At 41.0% G+C, this 25927-nt stretch overlaps 1 protein-coding gene across 2 annotated transcripts; it reads right to left on the minus strand.

Moving 5' to 3' along the window:
- Positions 1 to 299: 299 nt before the first annotated feature.
- On the minus strand, positions 300 to 25615 carry gsna (gelsolin a). 2 transcript variants are annotated; one of them, XM_039779917.1, is made up of 16 exons: positions 25459 to 25615; positions 17017 to 17217; positions 14776 to 14930; positions 14266 to 14427; positions 13559 to 13708; positions 13392 to 13481; positions 12494 to 12626; positions 11515 to 11819; positions 8789 to 8922; positions 8127 to 8217; positions 5367 to 5537; positions 4470 to 4644; positions 2334 to 2455; positions 1739 to 1816; positions 1573 to 1633; positions 300 to 1156 (listed from the first exon to the last, which is right to left on the minus strand). In XM_039779917.1, the coding sequence occupies exons 2-16, from the start codon at positions 17210 to 17212 to the stop codon at positions 987 to 989; spliced, it is 2193 nt and encodes a 730-aa protein (XP_039635851.1). In that variant the 5' UTR covers positions 17213 to 17217; positions 25459 to 25615; the 3' UTR covers positions 300 to 986. The 2 variants fall into 2 exon arrangements, with proteins under 2 accessions (XP_039635851.1, XP_039635852.1); XM_039779918.1 differs by having other exon boundaries at positions 17017 to 17220; positions 25459 to 25613.
- Between the last annotated feature and the right edge of the window lie 312 nt (positions 25616 to 25927).

The raw sequence follows: 25927 nt of genomic DNA on the forward strand, positions 1-25927 counted from the left end.
AAAAATTCTAACTCACTCCTCAATCATTTGGCTTCCACAAAAGCCCTGCTCATTAAATCAAAGTAGTATTAAAGTTCCTGTCTTGTGAAAAATGTTACACACATCAATTATAACCTTTTCTTTGGGAAGTTAGTTTCTTTTTTTATACAGTTTGCTAATGTTTGATATAGTTTTATCTTGACATAATACAAATCTATAAAGACTTTAAATAAAGATGCTATCAAAAATCATTTTTGTCTATGGAACTCATTGTATTAGATCAGTATTGCAAGTGTTTGTAAAAGCATAGGCATAAAACATTTCACATTTTATTTGTTTTTATTGAAATTATAACAGGGGAAACCTTAGAAAGTGTCACGGAAGACATAACTGGTTTGTAAAACAGCAAAGCGTTGGTTTCCCATTTAAAGTTGGCTATTGTAGCATCACACGTGATGAGCTTGACGAGCTTTCCTGGGCATGCATCTGTGACATTTAAAAAATAAATATAAGAGCCCTCTAAACTGAATGTGCAAACAACTTTATCTATAAAGGCATCCTTAAACTGGAACAGTACCTTTTTTAAAAAAGCGGATTGCCTGTAAACTAGGAAAGACTATTAAGGCATCGGTTGTATTGCTTTTTATAAGCATTTTTTCTTGGCAGTGAGTTTTCCAATGTTGCCGCACACAAAGACTTTGTTTTCCTTACATTTCACTAGTGAACATGTTTTATTGTCAACATATACAATAAATGTGAAAAATTGGCTACAGTAAAAGCAGCAGACTGTATTTAGTGCAAACCCTAGAGGAAGCCTGTGTATCTGTTAAAGCTCTATTGCGATTGGTCGAGACAAAGTGAATTAAAACACGGCTTCATCGACCTGTAGCCCTCATAAACACAACAAGTAAAAAAAGGTTTCTGGGAGTATTGCCAGCTAAAGAAAGTCTCATGATTGGAGCTCAGTGCTTGCGGCGGAGAAGAGGGGTCAAAGGTCAGGTGAGATCTCACAGGGCCAGCTCAGCCATGGCGCGATCCAGGGGGTTGCTGGCCCAGTACTCGTGGTCCCAGCCCAGGAACCAGCCGGTGAAGGTGGGCGGCTCGAAGCCCTGCTTGATCTTGACGATGGGCGTCCTGCGGTCTCTGTTGGCCGGATCGGTCTCGATGTAACGGACCGCTGACGAAGACAAGGAAAAAGCTTGAATTGGTGCTAGAAGTTAAATCACAAATGCACAGCAGAATAATGTGCATTTGCTTAACAAGCTATGGTGTTTGACAATATTATCTTTAATAAACAAAATAAAATATTTCTTTTTTTGTAGTGTGAATATGGTCTTGATGTCCCAAATTTAAATATTACATGAGGTGTTTCATATTTTGAATAAGCAAATGATTATGTTTGATGGGTCACAACAATTATAAATATTCTTTAAACAGAAATCCGAAAAGTCAGTTTTGAATGCCAAAGGATTGTTGTGAAATAAAATGGAAATACATGTAGGGCATTTCCTTTTTTCACTGATATGATTATACAGATAGATATCCTATCTTAATAATACGATGTTGAGCTTTTTTCCCCACATGTGTCCTTACCAGACGCCATCGCTTCAGTCTTCTCTTCCTCTTGGGCCTCATTTCCAATCCAGACAAATACCTGAAAATGGCAAACTTTATTGCGTATTTGTTCCTTTCATTGCAGTGACTCAGCTCTGAATCTGTCTGGTACGTATAGAGCAATCAAAGCTCTGGTTTTCTTTACCTGCTCCCAGGAGTCCAGGATCATGACATCATCAGTGGCCAGGTCGTTTTGGGTCATCTCCCCGGGTACCTCCTCAATCTGAGCGGAGGACAACGAGTAAGTGGAGCTGTATTGATGTTGGACATTTTTTGTGATGAAAGCTGTTAACTAAGTTCTGAGAATTATGGAAGCTCATTTTTGCCAATGTGATGAAGAAAAAATATTCTGCAAGTCATTAGAAGAAGAAAATTCTCAAACATTCTCCAAATAATGAGAAACTTTCTCAAAATAATGACTTTTCTAAGTTTCTCAAATGAATGACTTAGTATCTTAAAATCATTTTATTTTGAGATTTTAAAAAGTTTCCCATTATTTTGAGATACCAAGTCATTATTTAGAGAATGTTTCTCATTATAATGACTTACAGGACCTTTATTTTCATCACATTGGGCTTCCATCATGAATTATCCAGAGTAACTGTCATTATTTCGGGAAAGGCAAGTTGTTAATGAGTACTAGGTATCAGCAGTGTTTATCTCAACCACTACTGTAACTATCTGCAAGGTAATTTAACAGAAGGGTCCGAGTGTAGAGGTAGCTCAAACCAAAGACTTACGATGAAGTTTCCAGTCTTATTGGAGCAGGCGAAGAGTCTAGGTGGGTGAGCATCCATCTTGTCCTTGAGTCTGGTAGAAGTGCGATAGTCTGTCTTTCCTCCCAGAGCTTCCCAGAACTGATCTGAGGACAGGCACACTTCAAGTTATTATAGTTTTATATATTTAAACAGGGGAAAAAAGCAAATAAACACCTAAAGAGATTGAAGCAATAGTTAGACATGTTGGGAAATATCCTTATTTAGCCTACTTATGTCTGTCCGTTACATATGAAGCTACAGCCAAGAGGCAGTTAGCTTAGCTTAGCACAAAGACCAGAAACAGCTAGCCTAGTTCTGTCTGAAGGTAAAACAAAATTGTGTCTACCAGCCCCTCTAAAGCTCACTGATAATAAGGTGTATCTCCTTTGTTTAATCTGTAAATCGTAATCGTAAATGTAAATTGTTTTTTGGGGGCTTGTGCTGGACTATTTCTAAGCTAACCGGCTAATGATTAGCTCCATAGTTAGCGGACACACATGAGTGTGGTATCAATCTTCTCACCTAAATCTCAGCAAGAAAGCTAATACTATTTTTCCCAAAATGTCATACCATTGATTGATAATTAAAGCCGCATTCATGGATTATTATTATTTTTGGGCCATTTAGGGACGCGAAAAAAAACTGAAATTGACATATTACCACCTTATAAAGTTGTTATGTCTAACGTTAACTCACTAGCAAACGATTGCCTAGTTACTCACCCAGCAGATACAAAGAGAGAGCAACATTAGTATTGGAGTAATTGTGTCTGATTAGCTCTGGTTTGCTATCTGGCTCTTTAGCTGCTAAATGCTCCACTATGTTCACTACCTAGTAGCTAACTGTTTCTGTTTGGTGCTGGGCAGTTAGTGTACAGATCAGAACATTTAGCTGAAAACAGCATCCTGCTGCGGCTGCGTATTAGCTTGATGAGAGTGAACCATATAGTACGTCTGTGGTTAAACAAAAACTATGATATAAAAGATGCTATAAAAGCTCCAAAAAGCTGCAGTCCTTTCTGGGTTTGTTGCTATGAGCAATTCCTTTTCACATTACACAGGGTCATTTGATCCAGGGTTTCTCCCAGTGTATTGCAAGCCTGGTAGCCCACCCAGCCTAAGTTGCCCCCCACCAGGCCTAAGTCACTGGGAATTATTTTGTAATGTATTTTTAAGACATTTTTAAACTACAGTTGCCGTGGGGTGGCTCGGCTGGAAACTTAGACAGTCATATTTTCAAAATCTCTAGTTAGCTTTTAGCACTGACTTAACGTAGAGCCCTATGGCATCGGTCTTATAGCTTTTTTTAAATTCTCAATTTCCCGATTCTGTTATCACAGAAACTATTGGACTTTACATTAATGCTGCCGTCAGTCTGTGAGCCAGGCCGTCTTCGTAAAAAAGACACTTGCCACTGGGCTAAACAATTTTTCTGGAGAAACCCTGTGATTCCATTGTTGATTTATAATAAATAAATAAATAAAAAATGATTAGTGCAGCTTTAAAGACGTACAAAGAAAATACTAAATGTATTGTTTTTTAATTAATATTAATTTTGAATTACAATCTGTAAAAGTGTCAAGGTAACTACATCACTTTACCCTGTGACAAATGATTCTCACACACATTTTACTGTGTGAATTTTTAGTAGGAAAAGTTATAAACCATCAGCGAAAGATGTATAATAAATAAATAAAATGTCGAATTACTGTTCTGTTGTCTCCAGCAGCCCTCGGCTGAGGCCAGTCCTTAAAAAGCAAGGTGTTTATAAAAAATTGAATCTGTTATGTTTTAGCCTGAGGTTTTCTATTTGAAATTGTTAGCAAAGAAGCCAGTTTCTTTGTGAGCTTTGAAAGCAAATCACAAGCTTACTGGTAACATCTAAAGGGGTGATGCAATCCAATCTTCTTTGTTTTAATATAGATGAACACAAGCACTTACTTTAGCTGAGATACAAAAAGAAAACCATTAAGCTTCGCATTAAAGCCTATTTTTAACAGCTTGAACACAGTTCATAGCCGACACAGGAGTACGTTAACTGGTGTTGGGTTTCAGTTTGACTCAAAGGCACACAAAAAAAAAGAGTAATTGTTATTCTGTGTTCATCACGTTTCCTCACCAGTCTCTCCTCCCTCAGACAGCTCAGAGGCTGACACTCCCAGGATGTCACACAGCTGCTGGGCTCCCTGCTTCTCTGTGTCACTGGCACCCACGCCCACCCACACAATGGAGCCTCCAGGGGTCACCAGAACGAAAGCATCGTTGGAGTTCAGGTTGGAAGATGCTGCGTCAAGCTGCATGGACGCAGAGATATTGTAGGTTAACATGTGCGGCAAAAATACATGTTGTGTAGTGATGCTGGTTCGTATTAAGCAGCAACCAGACTGTTATTGAGGATCATATAAGGTTGTAACTGCCAATGGAGTGAAATGAATTTGTAGAACCAACAGAGGCTGGTGTTATTCTTTCTTTTTGTTATTGTCAAAATAATCCCATGCAAAGCCCAAAAAATGAATGCTTTAGTCCGTTTAACTTCTCTACCCTGTCTGTATATGTGTGTGTATATATATATATATACTATAGTTTTAGAAAACATTACTGAAACAGGAGTAAGAAAGTGCCTTTGTTGGGGACTATTTTCAGCTGCGGATTAATACACACTTTCTGTTCTAGTGAGTATTTCCAGCAGCAGACCGGTGTATCTTTGATTGAATCAAAAATAAACTACTGTGTGTGTGTGTGTGTGTGTGTGTGTGTGTGTGTGTGTGTGTGTGTGTGTGTTACATGTCACCTAGTGCAACAGTGTGTCTGTTTCTAACAGTTTTTGGACAACAATGGGGCTCAATGGCAAAGAGGAATAAGATACATCAGTCTCTGATACACACACAAATCTATTAGTAGGATCAAACTGTAGTTGGTTTTGTTTTTTTCATCGTTTGTTGACAGTAAGTCTTATCCTTTAAAAGCACCTGTGTCAGTGGTGAAGTTAGAAAGTGTATGACTTTTGTCCTCTTACCTCCACAGCTCTGGTGTGTCCTGCAGAGTTGGAGCGCACCTGGAAGAGTCGAGTCTCTGCAGGAGCGGGCTGACCTCCTTCCCTGGACGTTCCTCCCTTGTACACTACCATGGGCTGTCCTCCAAACAGACTCATCAGATGGGCCGGCTCTTTCCCCTGGACCACTCTCACCTGGTACACAAATGGCAAAGTTAAAACTCAAGCATGGTAAGATGTTTTTTAACGGTACTTCAAAATACCTCATGTGTTTGGACGATGTGAATTATCCCCAGGTGGTGTTACCACATCACAACAGACACATCCTCCCTTGTTGTGTGTTGTGAAATATGCATCAACAATATGTGAAACACGGCTGCTGCAATACCGACTACAGACACAAGATGGCAGCATGGGGCACCCTCTGTGCCACAAGATGCTGAGAGTTGAGGTTTGTGGAATTAGGAGGCTGAGCGATGACGCAGGTTAGGTCTAACATAGTATTATGAGTGTCTTTGGTCTGCCGCTTTCCCATAAATATTTATGGCTGTCAGCTCTTCTCCTCAACCAATCATCACAGCAAATTATGCTAATCCTGAGAGAATAGAGAAATGGTAAATAATCATTCATGGGTAGTCCACAGTCAAACACTTTCAAACTTACAAACATTCCCAGCAGTCCCTAGTCTTTGTGCATCCTCTTGTATATTATTATTATTATATTATTATATTGTATATAACAGTCTGTCTGTCCGTCAGCAGGATTACTTGTCAGTTTTGGTCGTCTCGAAACAGCATAAAAGTTGTATTTTAGTTTTGTTATCTTACTTCAGTATAAGGATCTTTGGATAAGTATGGTTTTGTTGTATGTTGTTGTTGTTATAACTTCTATTTCTGGGTATTAATATGTAATTGAGGTCTTCTCTCTCCAGGCATCAATCCTCAATACCTTGTTGGCAATGGCAATGACAACAATGTGTCTGAACCACAAAAATAAATTCCAATTCCAATATCAAATTCCAAAAGTTGAAAATTCAGTATCATTTTACCAATTATATATTTAGGCAAAGTTTTTGAGCGGAGACATTTATTGAGATGTTTGGCTTCTTTTGTTAAAGGTCCCATATTGTAAAAAGAAAGATTTCCATATATTTTTTTGTTAGGCCAAAGTGCGATATAAATACTGTGAACGTATCAAAACGCTCACAGAGAAATGCACACAGCCCGTATTCAGAAACTGTGCCTTTAAACGAGCCGTCAGGACTTCCGTACGGTTGTGATGTCACAAGGATACTATATATATAGGTAGAAAGTGCCTCTACAGTGCTGTTACGGTCATTTCCCGGCTGCAATGGCGGTGCAGAGATGAGGTGAGTGCAGATGCGGAGACCCGGAAACACTGACCAATCAGAGCATACTGGGCTGTTTTGGGAGGGGGGGCTTAAAGAGACGTGTGCTAAAACAGAGCGTTTTTAGACAAAGAGTGAATACAGGTACGGTATATTGTATATATTGTATATACAGTATATTGAACATTAAAGCATGTAAACATGTAGTAGAAACCAAAAATACATGTATGAACCTGAAAAATGATCATAATATGGGACCTTTAAATCAAAAGAGGGTTTTGTAGAAAAATCTGTCTATATTCCTGACAGTATCATTTCAGTGTCTGTACCAAAACTTAGGTATTTTCTTAGTGCTAGATTCTTCCTGCCAGGTAAATTAAAGTCAAGTAGAGTTTGACAAACTGTGAATCCAAAAGTGTCAAGACGTGTGCAAAACAGCTTTTCTCTACTTTGACAGCGAGAGCAGGGAAACATCTGTTGAAAAAAAACGTGACATCTGCAGAAGTTCCCACAATGCATGGATTCCAACGCTTGACCGTAAAGGATCAAGGCTCATTCTGCATGAAAGTACGTTCCCAAGTTTAACTGAAGTAAATATAAAGCTTCAGCAATGTGAAGTGAATATCTTCTTCTTTCTATATCCTTTAATACACACACACAGGGTCATGCCACAGCACACACACACACAACATGAGCATAAATGTACATGCAAAGTGAAGACACGCATGAGGAGTGAAGTGTGAATGCGGGAACACAGAAATGGAAGAATGACGACTCACATGAGTGCAGAGCCAGGACTCACTCTAAACAACTCTACAGCGTACAGAATGATCTCCACAGTTATTTCCAAACTCTTAACATCAGCACCACGATGTTCTATCTAAAATCAGGTCAGAGTAGAGTTTGGAAACAGGGCTGTTATTTATGTGGAGCCAACAGAGTTGGCGACAGAGGAGGAGGAGGGAACCTCCCAGTAACATCCACATCGGAATGTCCTGTTTGTGTTGACTCATTATCACATTCATGAAGTCTTAAAGGAGCCAGAACAATGAAGACAACAGCCCCTTTTAAAATCAAGATATTCATATTTATCAGTAAGGTGAGAAAATAAGAAAATGTGGCTTCTTTTGTCACTGGCTCTGGACAAAAATCGTCATTTTGGGAGGGTACGGAGCAGGGAAGGAAGGGGAAATACCTGAGTGGTTATAGGAGCACCAACAACCTAAAGACAGGAGGGAAACCAAAGGAGGACAGAACAGAAGCAGCAGCGGGGAAACCATCAGGGATAGGAGAAACAGTAAGAGGATGTACATTTTAGAGAGGAGGTGACTGCGCTGAGTAAGCCAGAGGGCAGCAGAGACTTTGATAACTTGACATATGAGATGAATAGAAGCTCATGGGAACAAAAAGGCACTAAACGGAACAATGTATTTCACCTGCACAGGACCACTGCCGAGCTCATCATCCAGCTGGGTGGCGAGGAGCGCACAGGCCCCGATTTCATCCTGACTGGAGTCTGCGCCCTGCCTGGGAGACCGTGTGAATGCAGCATCATTACACTGAACCGAATAAGAGGCACAGACTGGGCTCTTTTAAAGGTAAAAAAAATGTTTTTAGCAGTAACTATTGAATGAAAATCAACTATATTAAAAGACCAGTCCCTTAAATCATCAATGCTTAAAATTCTAAGAAGTATTTTAACTTTTGATTGAACTGCCCCATTTTATTTCTAAAAATGCATTATATATATATATATTTATTATAGGAGATTATTGTATGTTTTGCATTTAAAGCCTTAATCTACAAGGTATAAGACCCACTCCTGAAAACTTTGCTCCACTAGAGGTTACCCAGGGTACCTTTAACTTCCAAACTGAACACTGTTGATGTTAACGTCTTTAATATACACTCTATTTTTTCCGTTATAAAATATTATACGCACATTTCCAGCACTGAGTTCTGACTCCTCTCAACACAGAATATCAGTCATTACATTTTCATTTAATGACTCCCTGCTTTATGATTCAGGCAGTTACGAGGGGGAATATCTTTTAGACCTAAATATTATCTCAGCTTAGCCTCTCTATCATATTCTCACCACATGTAGATTAAATGTCCCTGACGTCCTCCGTGATGATAGTTATAAAGGATGATGTAGCTGTCTCCTCCGTAGAACTGTCCATGTGTGGACGGATCCACGGCCATCTTGTCCGATCCCTCAATACGCCAGATCTGTCAAGAAAGAAAAAACATGTTTAGGGACTACTGTAATTAATGTGTTATCCCATTTACTACAAATCATGTAGATATTACATAACATATAATCTACAGTATAATGTAATGTAAATTATAACATTTTACAAATGCGAAGCTCCCTGTGGAAATCACTCTGTATTTCACAATTTCACAAAAAAAAAAAAAAAAAAAGCAGCATGGTGGCCCAATGGTTAGCACTGTGGCCTCACAGCAAGAAGGTTCTGGGTTCGAATCCAGGTCGTTCCGGGGCCTTTCTGTGTGGAGTTTGCATGTTCTCCCCATGTTTGCGTGGGTTTCCTCCGGGTGCTCCGGTTTCCCCCACCATCAAAAAAAACATGTACTAGGTTCACCAGTTAGTGCCCTTGATCAAGGCACTGGCTCAGATCTGGAGTTGGTCCCCGGGCGCTGTGATTGGCTGCCCACTGTTCCCTTGAGGGATGGGTTAAATGCAAAATCGTAACCGTCGATGGTAGACTTAAAACCAGCTACGATACGACATGACTAAGCGATTGTATATGCTCATATAGATGCCAAAAGTTCATGGGGCACCAACCTTGTTTTGAGATAAATGTCTTTTATTCGCTATGTCTTGGATAAGTACTTCATTACCCACAATCCTGAACAATCCCACAATGATGCCTCTGATTGGTGGAACTCATGCTGATGAGGAGGGGGAGCTGCCCATAGACAGTAAATTAAATTGACCAATAGATCCCGTTGCTCTGGACAGAGACCAGTGAAGTCTATTAGAAGCCCTTTTCTGGTGAGGGCTGAGCGTTACTGCGCAGCCTCCAACTGAGCTTGAAGACATAGATGTGACGTGAGCAACCTGTCTGAAAGTTGTAAGTCTTCTGGTAGCTGTGCCAAGAGAAATCTCAATCATTCCCAATCTTGCAGAGACGGAGAGTGTAGGTATATGTAAGGAGATAACAGCTTCTCCTGACTATACGGTAATTCCTCTACTATGCGACAGTAAGTCGCGTGGTTATGACACAATCGTTAGCCTATTTTTACAAAAACGTCTGCTACGGAGCCATAACGTGAAATACAACGTAATGGAGCCTTTTATACATTGTCGTGTTTCTTTAGAAGTAAACAGTGGACAAATAGAGTCTTTAAACGCTTCAGATGTAAAGTTATTCGCTGTCAAAGTGACGTCAAAATGAATGGCAGTTAATGGGATGCTAACGGCGTTGGAGTGCTTGTTAGCATCAAAATGCCGCCATAGGAGGTACCTGTTGTGGAGAGAGGCTTACCCCCTTGGGAAGCTGCCGGCGAAATTACGAATCCCACTAAGACCCGCCCTACGAAGCAGCTTGATTGGTTGGGGTTAGGCATTTCACCTTGAGTGGTTAAGGTTAGGATAGCCAATTGATCAGGAGATAGGACCTGAACAAATGGGGTTACGTGACCTTACATTCTCATGGACGCTTAGCCAATAAATGCTATTGATGGGGGGGTCTTAGCGTTGCCGTAGTGGTTTTCGTAATATTGCGAGCTGCCTGCACGATCCGTCATGGGCATGCGCAAGATGATAATCTTGTTTTACGACGATTTCGACACTGCACGAATCAATATCTGTTCCAAGCTTCTGCCGTTAGTTTGCTAACCGCTAGCTGACAGCTTGATTCAGTCGAAAATAATGTTAACTCAAACTAAACACTGGGAAAAGCAGGTTACAGCTGACGATATATATTTTAACGGTTATGTTCAGGTTTTATTTTGAGGGTCTTTTAAAGTTTTAGCCAAATTAGCTGTTAGCTAAACTAACGTTAGCTTACTTTATTCAGTGGTGCGCGGTGGTTTATGGGATGAGTAGTTCCTTCACTCGATAATGAAAATATGTACACAGTCTTGTACCATATGACTTTTTGTTTTTTCACTTGAAATGATATGGTGTATGCTTATGAGTCACGTCGTAGCTGGTTAGCATGAGGCATGGTCTAAAACTCTTTATACACAGATTTTTCCAGATGTCAATGGGAGAAATGAATGGGAAATTTTACTTCCGGAACCCAAGGTCTCTCGGAGGAGGGGCGAGACTGTTGAGCTCTATTTACATGGGAAGGTAATAGCAGCAGCAGCAGCAGCAGCTGAGATCTAATAGTACGTGTCCACCGGGAAGCGTCATTTCCATGCTCATGTGAGCAGCCGTGCAATGCATTCTGGTAGCTTTGCGGCAACTTTCGAGAAGCGGGTGTCTAGTTGCCCGCTCCTGTTTTTTGCATAAAGTTAAATACAGACTACTTTATGCAAGTCAGCAGCACCAGCTCGACTCGCCGCCTCTCGAAAAACTCACGAAAATCTTCTAAACTGTTGATCTAAAATGAAGACAGATTCAGCAACTGCATAGCTTATTTCTCGAATAAAATGTTTTCAGAAACACATTTTGGAGAACAATTTTCGTAAAATAAGAGAACGTTTCTAAATGAGCCGCGGTGTTGGTCTGTTTTGAAATTCGGGAGCAGACAGCCCCGCGTGAAGCGGTCGTCCAATCAGGCGCTGTAGGAGGGTGTAGCCTGATTTCTTATATAAAGTGTTACAGATGTCCAGCCTCTGTCCTCTCACCTGTTTCTCTCCGCTGCCGTCATCCACCATGCCGTGCTGGGCGGCCATGGCGGGGGAGTCGTGCAGGCTGGATGCGTCGAAGGGCACCTTCTCGATCTTGGCGATGCTGTTAGAGATGTAGGCGACGCCCAGGCCCTCTGTCTGATCTCTGTCCCGCCAATTTTTGAAGAACTGCTTGAAGAGCGGCGTCTCGCCCATCTCTGGCAGAATCTGGACCTCCGTGTGTTTGGGGTAACCCATCTTCTTGATGAAATGGTCCGCTGCTTTCATCGCTTCCTTTCGCTCGTCCATGTTGGCATCTTTGCCTGTACGCAGGAGAAAAGTATTTTAATGAAAGTGTCCAATAATAGTTTCTGAGTTGTATGACAAGCTAACTGTGGGAGTGACTCATATCACTCTAACAATATCAAATTTTTCTCATTGCTAAAATGTAAAAAAAAAAAAATGTCATGAATGCAGCTGAGATTATATTAATGGAAATATGACAGTTTGGATTAAAGGGGATAAAAATGTTGTTGTCTTTCATGACGAGCTAGATGAGATGACTAATGCCACTCTCATGTCTGCACGGTAAATATGAAGCTACAGCCAGCAGCTGGTTAGCTTAGCTTAGCATTATCAATGGAAGTCGGAAGCAGGGCTCTGTCAGGTACAGGTACAGACATCTGCTTACCAGCACCTCTAAAACTCAATAACTCAATAAATAACACCTAATATGTTGTCTGTTTTATCCATACAAAAAGTGTACAAAACAGACAAGTTGCCTGGCAACCTTAAGGTGGCGACAAGACACCAGGAAGTTACTGCGCCTGGCCAAAACATAGACATAACCCCTCGTAAAGCCTGGGCTCAGCATGCCTGCTCAGAATTGACCACACAATATCTATTCAGCAGAGGTATAAAGTTTCCAGCTGTGAAGACGAAGCTCTGCTAAATGAACATAGAGTACGAGGAATCCTCTGCAGAACCCTGCACTGACCTTTCCAGACGAAGATCTTGCCATTGGAGCCGTGGTCCAGAATGAAGCAGTCGCCGGACTCCAGGGCGCTCTGAGCGAACGGGTTCTCTGCTGCCACCAGCGCGATGGCCATGCTCCCACTGGCATTGGACACCTGCAGGAGGGGGGGCGAAGGAAGAGAGAGGTGTGTCACTTTTTCTGAGAATTACCAATCCGAGAGAAAAAGGCCTCACGGCCTCCTCCTGGGCTTTTCATAAAATCACTGTCAGTTAGAAATGATCAATAAGTAGAACTGTGAAGGTAGCATGGTTGTCATGTAGTTATTTCTAGCAAGTTGCACTACGTTTGAATTGCAAGACTAGTCTCTTTGTTCGTAACTGTAATGATAATAAAGTTGATTTGAATTGAATTTTTGACCTGATTAGATATTTAAAGGTGCTCTAAGCGATGTTGGGTGACGTCACTTCTTGTTGACGTTCAAAGTATTGTAGCTTGCCCCTCCCTCCTCCTCATCCCATCCTCCTCCCTTCCGCTCACTAACCCCTCAACCCCCACCCCCAAATCCTTCTCGTCTGTTATTGGCTGGAACACTGTTTGTTATGTTTGGTGGTGCAGGTTGGCCACTTTGGTTTTGTTGCCATTTGTGGAGCCTGAGCTGTCTACAGAGACCGTTTTTTTACAGTGTGTTCAGGGGACCGGCAGCTAGCGGATAGTGAGATGTTTGCTGTATGTGACAAAAAATGTTGTAGCCTAAAAAACGCGTGACATCGCTTAGAGCACCTTTACAATAAAACCAGATGAAATTACAGATTTCTATTGATTTATTTATTTTATTTTTTACATAACTGCAACAGAAAATAATGAGAGATTAAAGAGAAAAGACAACATGTGTGTCTGGGGGGGTTTCCGGTTCTCTCACCTTGTAGAGTTTGGCCATCTTCCTGTTTGAAACATCAGCCGTGATGTCATCCGCGGCTCCGACAGGCAGATCTGGTTTATCACCTAACACCTGAGGACAGACGCAGCCGTTTCAACACAGAAGTCATTTTCATTCTTCATTTTATTCTCATAATTCACAGATCTCACCTCTATCATCTTCTCTCTCTCCATCCCCTCGTCACAGACATAAACTCTGGCCCTCCCACTGCGCTCGTTGTCACGGATACCCTTGGCAACCTGAGTTGCCTTCAGCTTCTCAAAGTTGTTGCTCTGGGAGCCACACCACTGGTAAATCTCCTGTACAGCGAGAAGAAGAGAAGAGCAGGTTACAAAAGAGGTGCTCAACATTTTGTGTTTTACAAAAATTGAGACCACTTTTCCCATAATCCTTAGAGCTTGCTAAACAGACACCAACATCTGTACTTTTGTAGTGTATGTCTACTAAAAAGACCTCACTGCGGCACTGACAATCACATCTAGGTCTGCAACTAACACTTATTTTCATTGTCAATTAATCTTTTAAAAGGTTGTTTGGTTGGTCTAAAAAATGTCAGAAAATGGTGAAAAATGTTGATTTGTGTTTTCCAAAGCCCAAGATGACCGCTCAAATGTCTTGTTTTGTTCACAACTCAAAGATATTCAGTTTACTGTCAGAGAGGAGTGAAGAAACTAGAAAATATCTACATTAAAGAAGCTGGAATCAGAGAAAAAATGACTCAACCGATTAATGATCAAAATAGTTGACGATTCATTTAATAGTTGACAATGAATTGATTAATCTTTGCAGCTCTAATCACATGATATTATTATGTATATCTAATATGAATGTGCTTGATCTGCTCAGTGTGACTCACAGCTCCCAGGTCCAGGATGAAGCAGTCTCCCTGGTTGAAGCTGTCCCAGCTGACCGCCACCTCCGTTGCCCGGACAGAACGGCGACCTTTGACCTGCAGCAACCGCTGCATGACCACCTCATTAGTGACCACGTGCTTGAACCCAGATGCCACGCCCCCTTTCTGAAAGATAAGAGATGCATTACACTTTTAAGAAAAGGTGGATCCAACCTTGACAGAATTCAATTTAAAAAAAGAAAGAATTTTGAAATGTTGGGAAGTTGACAAGATTTACAAAATGACGCTGTCATAACAGAATGGATCTTCTATTTTTTACGAATGATAAAATGCAGTTTATATTTTAAAATATGATAAAAATATACCCTTAAAAATGTCAGGCAGAAATCTCACTTGCAAATAACTTTACCTTAATCCCAGGTTTAAAATGCACAAAAAAAACATATATATTATTACACATATATATTATTCCTTGTGTATACATGTTTTGCAGCTATAAACATGACAAATTACCATGTATCTGATTCCAGACTTGAAGTAGCCAAGAAAGGTTTTGGACTCGTATCCCTGGGCCTCGCGGTACTGGATGGGTTTCCCCCCCAGGAAGTCGTCCATTTGGACAGTAAAGATGGCCGCCGAGCCGCTCTCATCCTGGGTGCAGGAATCGCCTGCACCAGAGGAACCACAAATGTACTCCATATAAATCCTGGTCCTTGTTTTATCTCAGCAGTCATACAGCACATCTACCCAGAGAGCCTCATTTTGTGTTTGACGAATTCCCTCACTGAGGACTCAGTGGGTCAGGAGATCGATATGGGGCAGGTCCCAGCAAACACTTTTATAAATGCAACATTATTCTATTTCTGGTCACACACACAGGTTCAGCAGCATGTCAATGGGTTCCATCGGACCCTATTTATTGGTAAATGCTGTTTCCATGATCAATCAAGCTGACTAAAAGGACATGAAATCAATAAAAAAAAAAGTTACGCTTCAGCTTCTCGCTTTCCTGTTTGCTTTAAACTAAATCCTAAAAAATGACCCAGTCACGCACTCTGTCTTCTGTCAGTACTCATCTCCAGGACTCATTTTTTAGGCTTTGGCTGATCCAAATACCTATTTGACCCCGTACTAGACACTGACATCAATTTGGATTTTAATTAAAAAGTGAAAATGAAATTGATGATTACACGGTTGAAAGATTAAATTCACTTTAATGGGTTGCAAAAATTAACGAAGAAGGTCAACTTTATTAATCCCACAAGGGAAATGAAATGTTTTTCATTCTGTTGTTTTTTTTTGGAGGCCCCCCTGCATTGACTCTGAGGACCCCCTAGGGGTCCTGGACCCCCTGTTGAAGATCACTGGTCTACAGTTCATACTTGGTCTGTGTGGGGACTTGAACCAGCAACCGGTTCCCAAGACAAGTCTGGTCTCGGACTGTGCTACTGCCACCCCCATTATCCTACATCTTAGGTTAAAAAAAAACTTCTATATTTTTGTCTGGATCAATACATGAAAACATGTCCTACAGGTGCAGGGATTTTTTTTAATCTAGCTACTGTCAGCGTGTTCTACATTATACAAAATAGAGGGAGAAAGTCACTACTGTTAGAACATTTTCTCCCGTACTGTACTTGAGTACATTTATTTATTTTTTATGCTTCATGTACTTGTACATTTATATACACAGTAAGGAAACATGTTTCCCTGTACAATGAAATTCTTCCTTTGCGGTCCACAGAATGCTAAGCAATGTAAAATCTACAATATACAGTATACTACAAATATACAAAATGAAACCATTTTAAAAGGCAGCATGTGAGAAATAAAGCAACAATAAAGCAGTTTAAATTAGCTTTAGCTCTACAATCTACAACATTTAAATGCTGCTTAGACGTTGATGCATCAGTGATATTAATCCACTACACACACCAAATCTTAGTGGATTATAAAGGGGCCACTCTGCATGAGTAGTTTTACGCTTTGATACCATTTTGCAGATAAGATGCGATTTTAGTTAAGTCGAATTATTAATCCAGAACTTTCACTTGTAATGGAACATTTTTACAATGTTCTATGTCATGTGTTGATTCTCAAGCCACCCATTTTGTGTGTGTTGCAAAACTGTCTAGACCATCCCCTTGTACTGAAACAGTACATCATATGTACCGTATGAGGCTTTTGATCATTGAAAAAAATGTCAGCTGTGAAACTCTGCTGTGTCCTTGTAAGCCTTTCTAGTTCGATCACAAAGCACATCTGTCCAATGAAATGAGGCCTGTCACACTTTACGAGGCTGATCTAAGTGAGCAGGGTGAGACGCAGTGGAAACGCAAACCACAACAGCAGCAGTCAACACAGCTTTGTCTGAAAACGTGCGGCGTCGTCTGTTATTTCAGAAGGCTTTTGCCGAACATGTTTTTCTGTTCTCATCTTCCCAGATTCAAATTGGCACATTGCGCACTAAAAAAGCAGAATTGATTCAGAAATGATTGTCTCTTCTTGCTTTAAAAGAGTGTTTTAATATGCTGCCTTTTTCTCATGAGTGTCTTTTCTTAACTGTGACACACAAATTGAATTTTGTATCTCTTGTATGCAGATTTTATTTGATTTTACAAAAGAAAATAATCACAAATAAGGAAAAATGCATTCTTATACCTTGTAGATTAGCATTTATATAGCAGATATTCCCTTTACCTCCTCTTATTTCTCTGTTCTAGCACATCATAACCTCCGTCTGACTGCACTCACCCAACCAGTAGTGGAGGTCGTACTGCAGGTTCCCGGAGCGTTGTTTGATGGTGTTGAGGATGAGGTAGGCGTCTCCAGTGTAAAATCCCCCGTGCAGGTTCTCGGGAACAGGCACCAGGTCAAAGTTCTCCACCCTCCACACCTGGAGGCCCGGCGTTTGTCCGGCCCGATCAAACTCTGGGTGCTGCGCTGCCATCCTGCCTGCTGGGAAATCACACACCTCAGATTTAGTGCTTTTCTTCTCTACAGGCCTAAACATACATGTGTTCCCTTGGCAACAAGCTGTGGTCTTACGCTCTGGATCAGCGGTCAAATACTGCAGAGATAAGAGCTGTAAAGTTGTGTAATAACCTTTATAAGTGAGACTGGGACTCCCTACTTGTGAGATCTTTGCTCTGGAAAGCCACTCCCTTTAAGGCTGAGGTGTTGCCATGGCTACACAGTAGCTTTATGGATATACTGTAGTTAGATATTAATGGTACAGCAGTGAGTCACTGATGACCTGTGGTCTCGGTGTTTCCTCTGAGCAGGAAGAGGAACTCCTGACAGTTATGACTCAGGCGTAGTCATAACTGGCAAAGGAACCCGTGTTTATAGTTAGATATAGGAAAAGACTGGACATGTTTGCTCATCAATCTATCATAACTTTATCCATGCAAGCACAAATATCTGGACACTAGGGGTAGGAGATGTGGAGAAAATCTATCACAGCATATGTAATCTTGGTTTTGGCATTTCCTTAAATATGTCACCCTAGGGCTGCTCGGTTATGGAAAAAAATCCTAATCCAATTATTTTGGTCAATATTGAATAACAATTATTTAACACGATTAGTCATTGACTTTGGGATAGATAAAACAGCTGTGAAACTTCCCTTAATACGTTTCCCATTGAACTTTTTGACATCCCCTTAAAATAAATAATCTAAAAAAATATATAAAAATGTTGGCTGAGTAAGTTTAGCCTTCGGGAGGGGCGAAAGTGCGTGTGTCATTGTTTTTTGTTATCGTCAGGAGGCGAAATCGTGATCCAAATGTGATTACTTGCACAGCCCTATGTCACCCATATCTCCGTGGTCTCAGAGTACAAGGTGTCATATGGCACAGCCCTAACGTACATATCAGCAGTCAGACTTTGGGTTTGAGTGAATTTGCTTGGGACTGAACCAAACGCACATGCACACACACATACATACCATACACTTCAGCCATATCTGAGAGCATAAAAGACATGTGGCGCCCAAACAAGACTTTCAAGTACAGTATGTGTCTGTGCAGCATTGGATTACAACCCGCCGGCCTCTCAGCGGCATGTTTCACATGTCTCAGGTGGGAGTTGAGCATCCTGTTAAAATCTTTGTTATGGGCATCAGGAAGCTGTTTGCAGAACAACCGTTTATGAATTAATCAGCTGATTCTGTGGGCGTGGACGTGTTTCAGATGTCTATCTTAGAGAATTTTAAAAGTTGGTGTAGGGTTCTTCTGTGCAAGGACTTTCAAAACAGAAAGTTTCAGTGGTGGAAAGGAACTCTTACTGTAAGTACAGTGTTTCAAGAAAAACTACTATATTAAGTATTTAATAAAAGTATTTATTCAAATTCTCCCAGATGTTGGCTACGCAAATGTTTTTATTTTAGTATAGATGTGACATCCCAACTATACGCGAGTCCTGACGGCTCGTTTAAAGGCACAGTTTCTGACAGTCAGATAACAACCTTGAACCAATCGTTTTTTATGAAATAGCCAAAAGTGAACAGTGTCCTCTAAGATTCAGCAGCAGACTTTGCAAAGCCACGCTGACTCCAAACCTATTAATCGCTGGCACAGAAAAGCCTGCAGAGAGGGCATAAACAGTTTCTCAGAAGTGAAGCAGTGTTCTTAAATTAGAACCTGACCTCTCTGAAAAAAGGGCTTCTGTGAGCCTTCATGGTGCATTTCTTCTTCATTTTACTAATTCATTTCAATGATGCTTGCTCGTAGGACAGTCAAACCCTCAATGTTGTTATCTGTAAAGTTAAGGAAGCTCCGGTTCAGATATTGCAACAACAAAAAAAAATCTAAAAACTGGAGGTCATGTAGTTCAGAGTGAACACAGAATCCAGTTTTCAAAAGGAATGCTGGACCAGCAGCCTCTCAATTTGCATGACTACCGTCCACATTGGAGCAAGAATCGCCCATTCTTTCAGGCCGCAGTCTGCCCACAAACATGGCAGGAATCTGCTCCTGACCCCGAAAGAGGGAAGTGGCTCAGAATTCGCGTAAGTGGGCCAACAAATGTGGGGTTCCTTTTCCCCCCCATTTCAGCTTTCCTCTTATCCTAAGCCAGAGTCACTGCAATGATTCCGTAGCTCTGGAATGTTTCGGCATTGAAAAGTTAGTGGATCGTGTTGAAAAGAACCACTTTCACAGTCGACTTTCCTGATATTGAACGTGGCACATGTCAACACATGTGGCTGGCTGGTGGATTTCTCTAAGCTGAATGATTTGGATAGATATTTCACGTTGTAAGGAAAGGAAACAAATCTATTCAGGTGACGGAATGTAGAGACCTAACTAGGGTTGGGCATTGAGAGCCGATTCCTACTTGGAATCGTTTCAAAATGTACGATTCCAGTGGAATTGTTTCTTTATTGGAATTGTTTAGAGGATTTGGTTTCAAATCCGATCATGGGTTCCAAATTTAACACGCGCAAGTTTTGGTTTCCGAAGCGGCCAGGCGCTTGTTGTGTTGCAGCCTTGGAAGCACAATAAGCGGCGCTCTAGTGTGGCTTTATTTTACGTTGAAAAAGCCCCGTCAAACTGCAAACCACCATTGAATCGAAATAAAACGTTCCTGTTATTTGTGAAAATAGGCATGTGACCCGTTTCAACTCCACCCCTCAAATAATCTGAATCGAGAATCCATAAGAACCGGAATCAAAAGGAAGAATCGCAATAGGAATCAGAATCGTTCAAATCCAAACGATGCCCAACCCTAGAACTTACTCATTTATAGCTCCTTTCAACTTAACATAAAATGGACAGCGCACCCAGTCAAAACACCGAAAATGTAGCCAAAACAGCTGGGTATGTGGGAGTCATACGAGGTCAAGCACTGCCTGAACTTCCACGACACTGCAGCGCCTGCGTCTGGGTTCGGCCAGAAAAAGATAAAACCTGGGCTGCTGGGTGATTCCACTGGGATCATTAGAGCTTGATGGAGGAGGTGGAAAGCTTAACTTTCCTACATTGGGCTCTAAAGTAGTCTGGTGGAATTTCCATCCCGGAGAAGTTTGAATGCTACAAAAGTCAGACAGCAAATCTGCAGCGTCTGTGGCCACCCGAGGTTTAACTAAGCCTCAGGCGGGTATCATAAATGTTTAATGCCTAACTTGTCAAGCCTGAAAACAAAGATACCAATAGATAAATAGCAGTTTTAAGGGAAATAGGTTTACACCGATAAATACAAAGGATTTTCATGAGGAAAAAGTGAGTGCTCATGCAGTATTTTCAGACATTGGACTGATCAAATATGGAAACTTTGACATTACAGTTTTCAGCTGTCCCAAGACAGAGGCTGTCATGTTGTAAAGACATCTTTTCATGTCATAACAGCAGTGACTAAGAAACAGTGGTGGATGGTGGATCATCCGGCTTATATGCAAGCCTGCACCCACACCGATCCGGCGTATCGGTGCATCTCAGTCTGGTACGGTTTCCATAAGAGTCGTGTTTATCAAAGTCCAATCTGAGAAAGTTCCTGTTGGATCTCTGTTCAGGCCGGTGATTGGACAGAGTGGACTGAAAAGTCAAGATAAGTTAAGGTTCAGCCCTTTAGATAACTTGAATCTGTGTTTCACTCTAAAGTACGCAATGCTTCACCAAAGGATGTCCGAAGTATATAGGTAGCGTGATATGATGTGATCGTGTCACGTATAGCCTGTAAGAATGTTAGTGTTTATTATGTATGCTCAATCAAGTTTTGTACTTTTGGTAATGATCATATCTTTTGACCTTTTTTTAAGTAGAAATGCCTAACCAGGAACAGGGGTAGCAAATTATTGTAACCTGTTGCATTGTCTCTGGAAAAATAAACTAATAAATAAAAAAAAAATATTCTGTATATTGTCTGTAATACTGTAGAATTGATTCATGTTATCTCGACACAAATGTCTGCTAAAGAAGAGGCACCCAGTTAGAGGAACAGCTCAAGATTTACACTTTTTATATAATAATATGTTTTCCCTCCTGAGAGTCAGATGAGAAGATTTAAACCACTCTCACGTCCGTGTGTTACACACACACACAGCTGGAGCGAGGAAGTGATTAGCCTAGCTTAGCATTAAGACTGAAAGCAAGGGAAACAGGGAAATGGTTTTGAACGTCTAGAATGCTAAAGAAAACCATCTAAATGGGGGTTGCTACTACATCCTCCCAAACTGCTACTTCATTAATATACTGTATGGGAGCCAACTAAAACAACAGCGACGAGAGAATACAATAACCTTTTCTTCCCAAACAACATAATAATAAATCAGTAACTTCTGCTCGAGTTGATAAACGGTAGCCCACGGCCATTCATTAAGTTAAACGGACACACCCAGCAATATGAAAACAGCTTGCACGCAGAGCTCGGAGCGGAGCATGGGGATCCTCATTAACACAGAGAAGGCTGTACGGCAGACATTCACTTTTAATTGGAAAAAGCCAAGTCCCTGGAGGTAACACAGGGCCCATTATTAATGCCTCAAACTGTGGGCATGACGCAAACAGTACAGGAAAACTTGTCACTTCAGTTTTCACTTTGTAACTAAGCTTGAGGTGGAATTTTACATTATTGCTTCTAGTGTAAGTTTTATGACAAAAGTACCAGTGTAACCCTTTCAATCCCCACGATAAACTTCCAAAAACATGATGCTTGCGTAGCTCTCTGATTGCCTGAAAACAGAGCTACTTTTTTATTTTTATTTATTTTTTTAATCCCGACTCGTTCAACAAGTCTTTTCATCCAACAGCAGCCGAATACCTTAACTCTGAAACGCATCACCCGTTGAAAATATTAATTTGTATTCGGGAGGCCTTTTGTTTCTGTGGCACTAAATAAATATGACTGCCTTTGACTGTGATCTTCCCCTCTGATGGAGAGAAATGTTCTTTCTGCCTCTGCACATCAAAGCTGTTTTCTCCCACCGTTATATCCACTCGTACTTCATAAATCAGACATCAGAGTGGGATACACAGCATCTGATTCACCTCACACTTTGAAAAATCAAAGGCCAGTATTTAAATATGTGATAACAACTGTGACAAAAGGTAGAAAACAAAACATAATCTAACAGGAATGAGGGAGAAGGTTAGAATTATGAATTAGAATATTTTTGTGCAGCAACTTTTGTTGAATGAAGGGCAACAGCTGACTAAAACAACATTAACCATTAAATGTTTCTGACAGCTGCAGGTTGGATAAAGTGACTCGCGGAGGGGTGGTTTGAGTATTGTGAATGACTCAACACACACACACACACACACACACACACACACACGGCTACAAGCTTAAAAAAAAAATGCTGGGAAAAGCATATGGTGTCTGCAGGCTACCCCACACCTCTGCAGAGTCGGAGGAATTTTTTTAGGTCGTGCCCCCCTCACTGCCGGCTCTTTGTCCGCCCCCCTCGCCTCTGTGTAAACATGTCATTCCAACCTCAGTTATTTGGTCCCCTCCCCCATATTTTACCAGCCTCTCTTTTGTGTCTGCCTTCCCTTGAGGCCTCAAAACACGATCAGCTGTGCAGATAGCAACAGTGGAGTCATATGATAAGAGTTGTATTAAGCCCTCGTGATTAATCTGCTGGTGTGCCACTTCAAAAACAAGCCCACAATATAGTTTTGTCTTTGAAAATCTTAATTTACATGTGTGTGCTTGTGTGCTGAGATTCTTCCCTCAGAAGAGGGATTCTTGATGACTCATTTTCTCCACGCCAACCCTGCCGCTCTCTGCCTCTCGAGGGCTGCAGCTGTCCTCCAGCTCGCTCAGGACACACAGTAGAGACAACACTCTGTAATAGCTGCTCTGCTTCCCTTTCATCCGCTGACAGAGCGTTAGGCTAAAGACAATCGAAACGGTTGTTTATGACTTAGTAAATAACCACCCTGATATATGGACAGTTATTAAAGGATATGAGATGGTTGTTTCAGGAACAGTCTAGCTGAAACCAGTTCTGTTGCTGAATTAATCATGTCAGGCATGTACCGTAAACTCATATTTCTAACAAAATGGCATCTTGTTTGACGGACAATGAGAATGCAATACAATCTCATAAATAGGGCTGGACGGCTCTTTTAGGTCTGATCATTGCACGGTCATCATTTGACACTAAAGTTCTTAATAAAATGAAAAAATACTCTTTCATTTGTCAAGTTAACTTACACAGGAGTATACAAAAATAGTATTTACCATGTGGTTATTTCTTTATCGAATTACCAGAAAACATGATGTATTGTGATATATATAATGTTATCGACATAAGAAATGACCTCAATGGGATAAAAACAAATTGCCATATGGCCCAGCCCTATAACAGAGGTTTATGCATTGAACATGTGATTTAACTTTGGGCAGATGTGGTAGTATATATTAATATAGCAGTGTTACAATTGATATAACCATACAAAATTTCTAAACTATTTCCCTGCCCTAAATGCAAAGCAGCTAGAACTCACCGTGTGAGTAATGAGTAAGAGGTGTGGCCTTTTTATGGTCTTGGTTGCTAACTTCATCTCTTCCACTGTATGTTTTAGATATTTGATTTGCTGTCATACAAAGAATATGTTAAGGCTTAAAGGTATGTTTGTTTTTGTTTTTTTACTGTAATGTCAACAATTGTCGCTTTGTGCTCTTTTTTCCCCCCACTTTGTTTAATACGTTTTGCAGGTACATAAGTATAACTGACATTTACATTCAGAACCAGTGCAATTTTTACATATCCAAAGATAAAGAAGGGTATGTTTGAGGTCTATTGCGAATGCCCTACCCAACAACGACCCATCTAACTGTCTGGAACATGAGTACATGACCTAACGTGTAAGACCTGGTTGTGTTTAGTCAACTGAAACTATGTGGGTAAGGGTAGGGAAAGACTCCATTCATTGTTAGAAGAAACCAAGCCAGTGTCTCATTATGCTATATTTCGATATGTAGTTAGAACGTGCTTTACCCTGAAATACAGTGATTTAAATGCAAGAACAACAGTTCTACACAGCTCCAGTTTTAAACCAAACACCTCTTGAAATCAATGCTTGCTGGGTGTGTAAGCCAAATCCATCCAACCTCCTCCCAATAACTTCTATTGTCACGCCAACTCTACTTACGCTACTGCGAGACAACATGTAGGACAGTCATTGCATGACTGCATAACCGCAAGAGGGTGCTTATTATGTGTAGACATAACCTAAGTTTACAATGAAATAGTTTAAAGACTATACGCTGTCATTTTTTGTCTAAGGACAGTCTCCCAACTTCGGATTTTCTGGCTTCAGTGGCCGACGTGGGCTACATAACAATGAGCGGAAGCCTGGACTGTTAGGCTTCAAAATGTCCATTAGCAACCTTTTTTGTGACATCATAGACATTATTTTGAGCCATTTTGAGAACTAAAAGTAAATACGGAGCATTTGTTCCCATACAGACGTCCACATCAGCTGTCCTAACCTCTCTGGCAGAAAGCGTGCACAACTGTTAGTTTAAATCTGAAGTGGGGGTGTAGTACAGTCGGTGGGTTCAGGCATCCCATAATCTCTGTCTGGCTGACAGCTGAGTATGGATCTGACACACACACACACACACACACACACACACACACACGTCTGCTGTAACTAATAACCACATACAGGATGTTGTGACTGACTTCCTTAGTGAACAGTTACTATTTGGTTGTGTGTTTCTATGGCAACCACAGATGTCCTTAAAATAGAGACGAGCATATTTGCTTCTGAGGATAATGTGACACTGTTTTTGACTGAGATGCTCCAGGAAATGACTCTTTTTTTTTTTACTGTAATGCAGCAAACACTGCATGGTAAATGTTGCTTTGGGTTAGCACAACGTCAGCCTATCTCACTTTAAACAGTAAAGGAACAGGAAAAACATGAGCAAACCTGTGGCCTGTTAAGTGAAAACACAGAACGTTTAGTCATCATCCAGGGTTACCACTGGCCTATCCATATATGGCAGCAGCTTTGCACTTTTCACAATAAAAGCAGGGTTTACACTTCATTAGATGACAGGCTTATAAACGTAAAGAACTCAGGTTCAGGTAAACCATTGTATCAAACCATTGTTCCAGGATGCGTGGAAATAAGTGTTCAGTTTATTGTAGCCCTAATTAACAGGGCATCAAATTACAGTCCCGCAATCTGTGCTACGGGCTGTATATTGTTTGGTTGAAGAGAGTGGGTTTGAACGTACCTGAATGTGTAGGTTGTGATCGGCGACGGGCTGCTAAAGGAACGGTGTAGACCTGAGAGAGCCGCGGTGAGCGCTTCTAGCTGCAGCGGGAGCAGAGAGGCAGAGAGTCGGCGGAGTGCGGAGTGCAGAGCCGCTGTTTATGCTTTTGGCCCGGGACACTCCCCGTTATGACACTCCCCTGGCCTTGGGGGGGGGGGGACACATATATACGCGCACATGCACACTGATGTCATCATCATGCTATCAATCTGTCTAACTCTCGTCTTTAAATCTGTCTAAACAGTGACTCTGTTTAAGATGCAGTCACTGTGAAGCTTATGCTGCCCTATGATCTTTTTTTCTAAGATAGCGTCTTGGACTGAATTTCAAAGTGTCCATGTTATTTGGACATTTGATAATATACATTAAATAACTGCTTCAAAATGAGACATACAGCTTTGAATCAAGCAATGTTGCTGTCTTGATTGAG

Source organism: Perca fluviatilis, chromosome 17, assembly GCF_010015445.1.
Source record: "Perca fluviatilis chromosome 17, GENO_Pfluv_1.0, whole genome shotgun sequence".
Taxonomy (NCBI): Eukaryota; Metazoa; Chordata; class Actinopteri; order Perciformes; family Percidae; genus Perca; species Perca fluviatilis.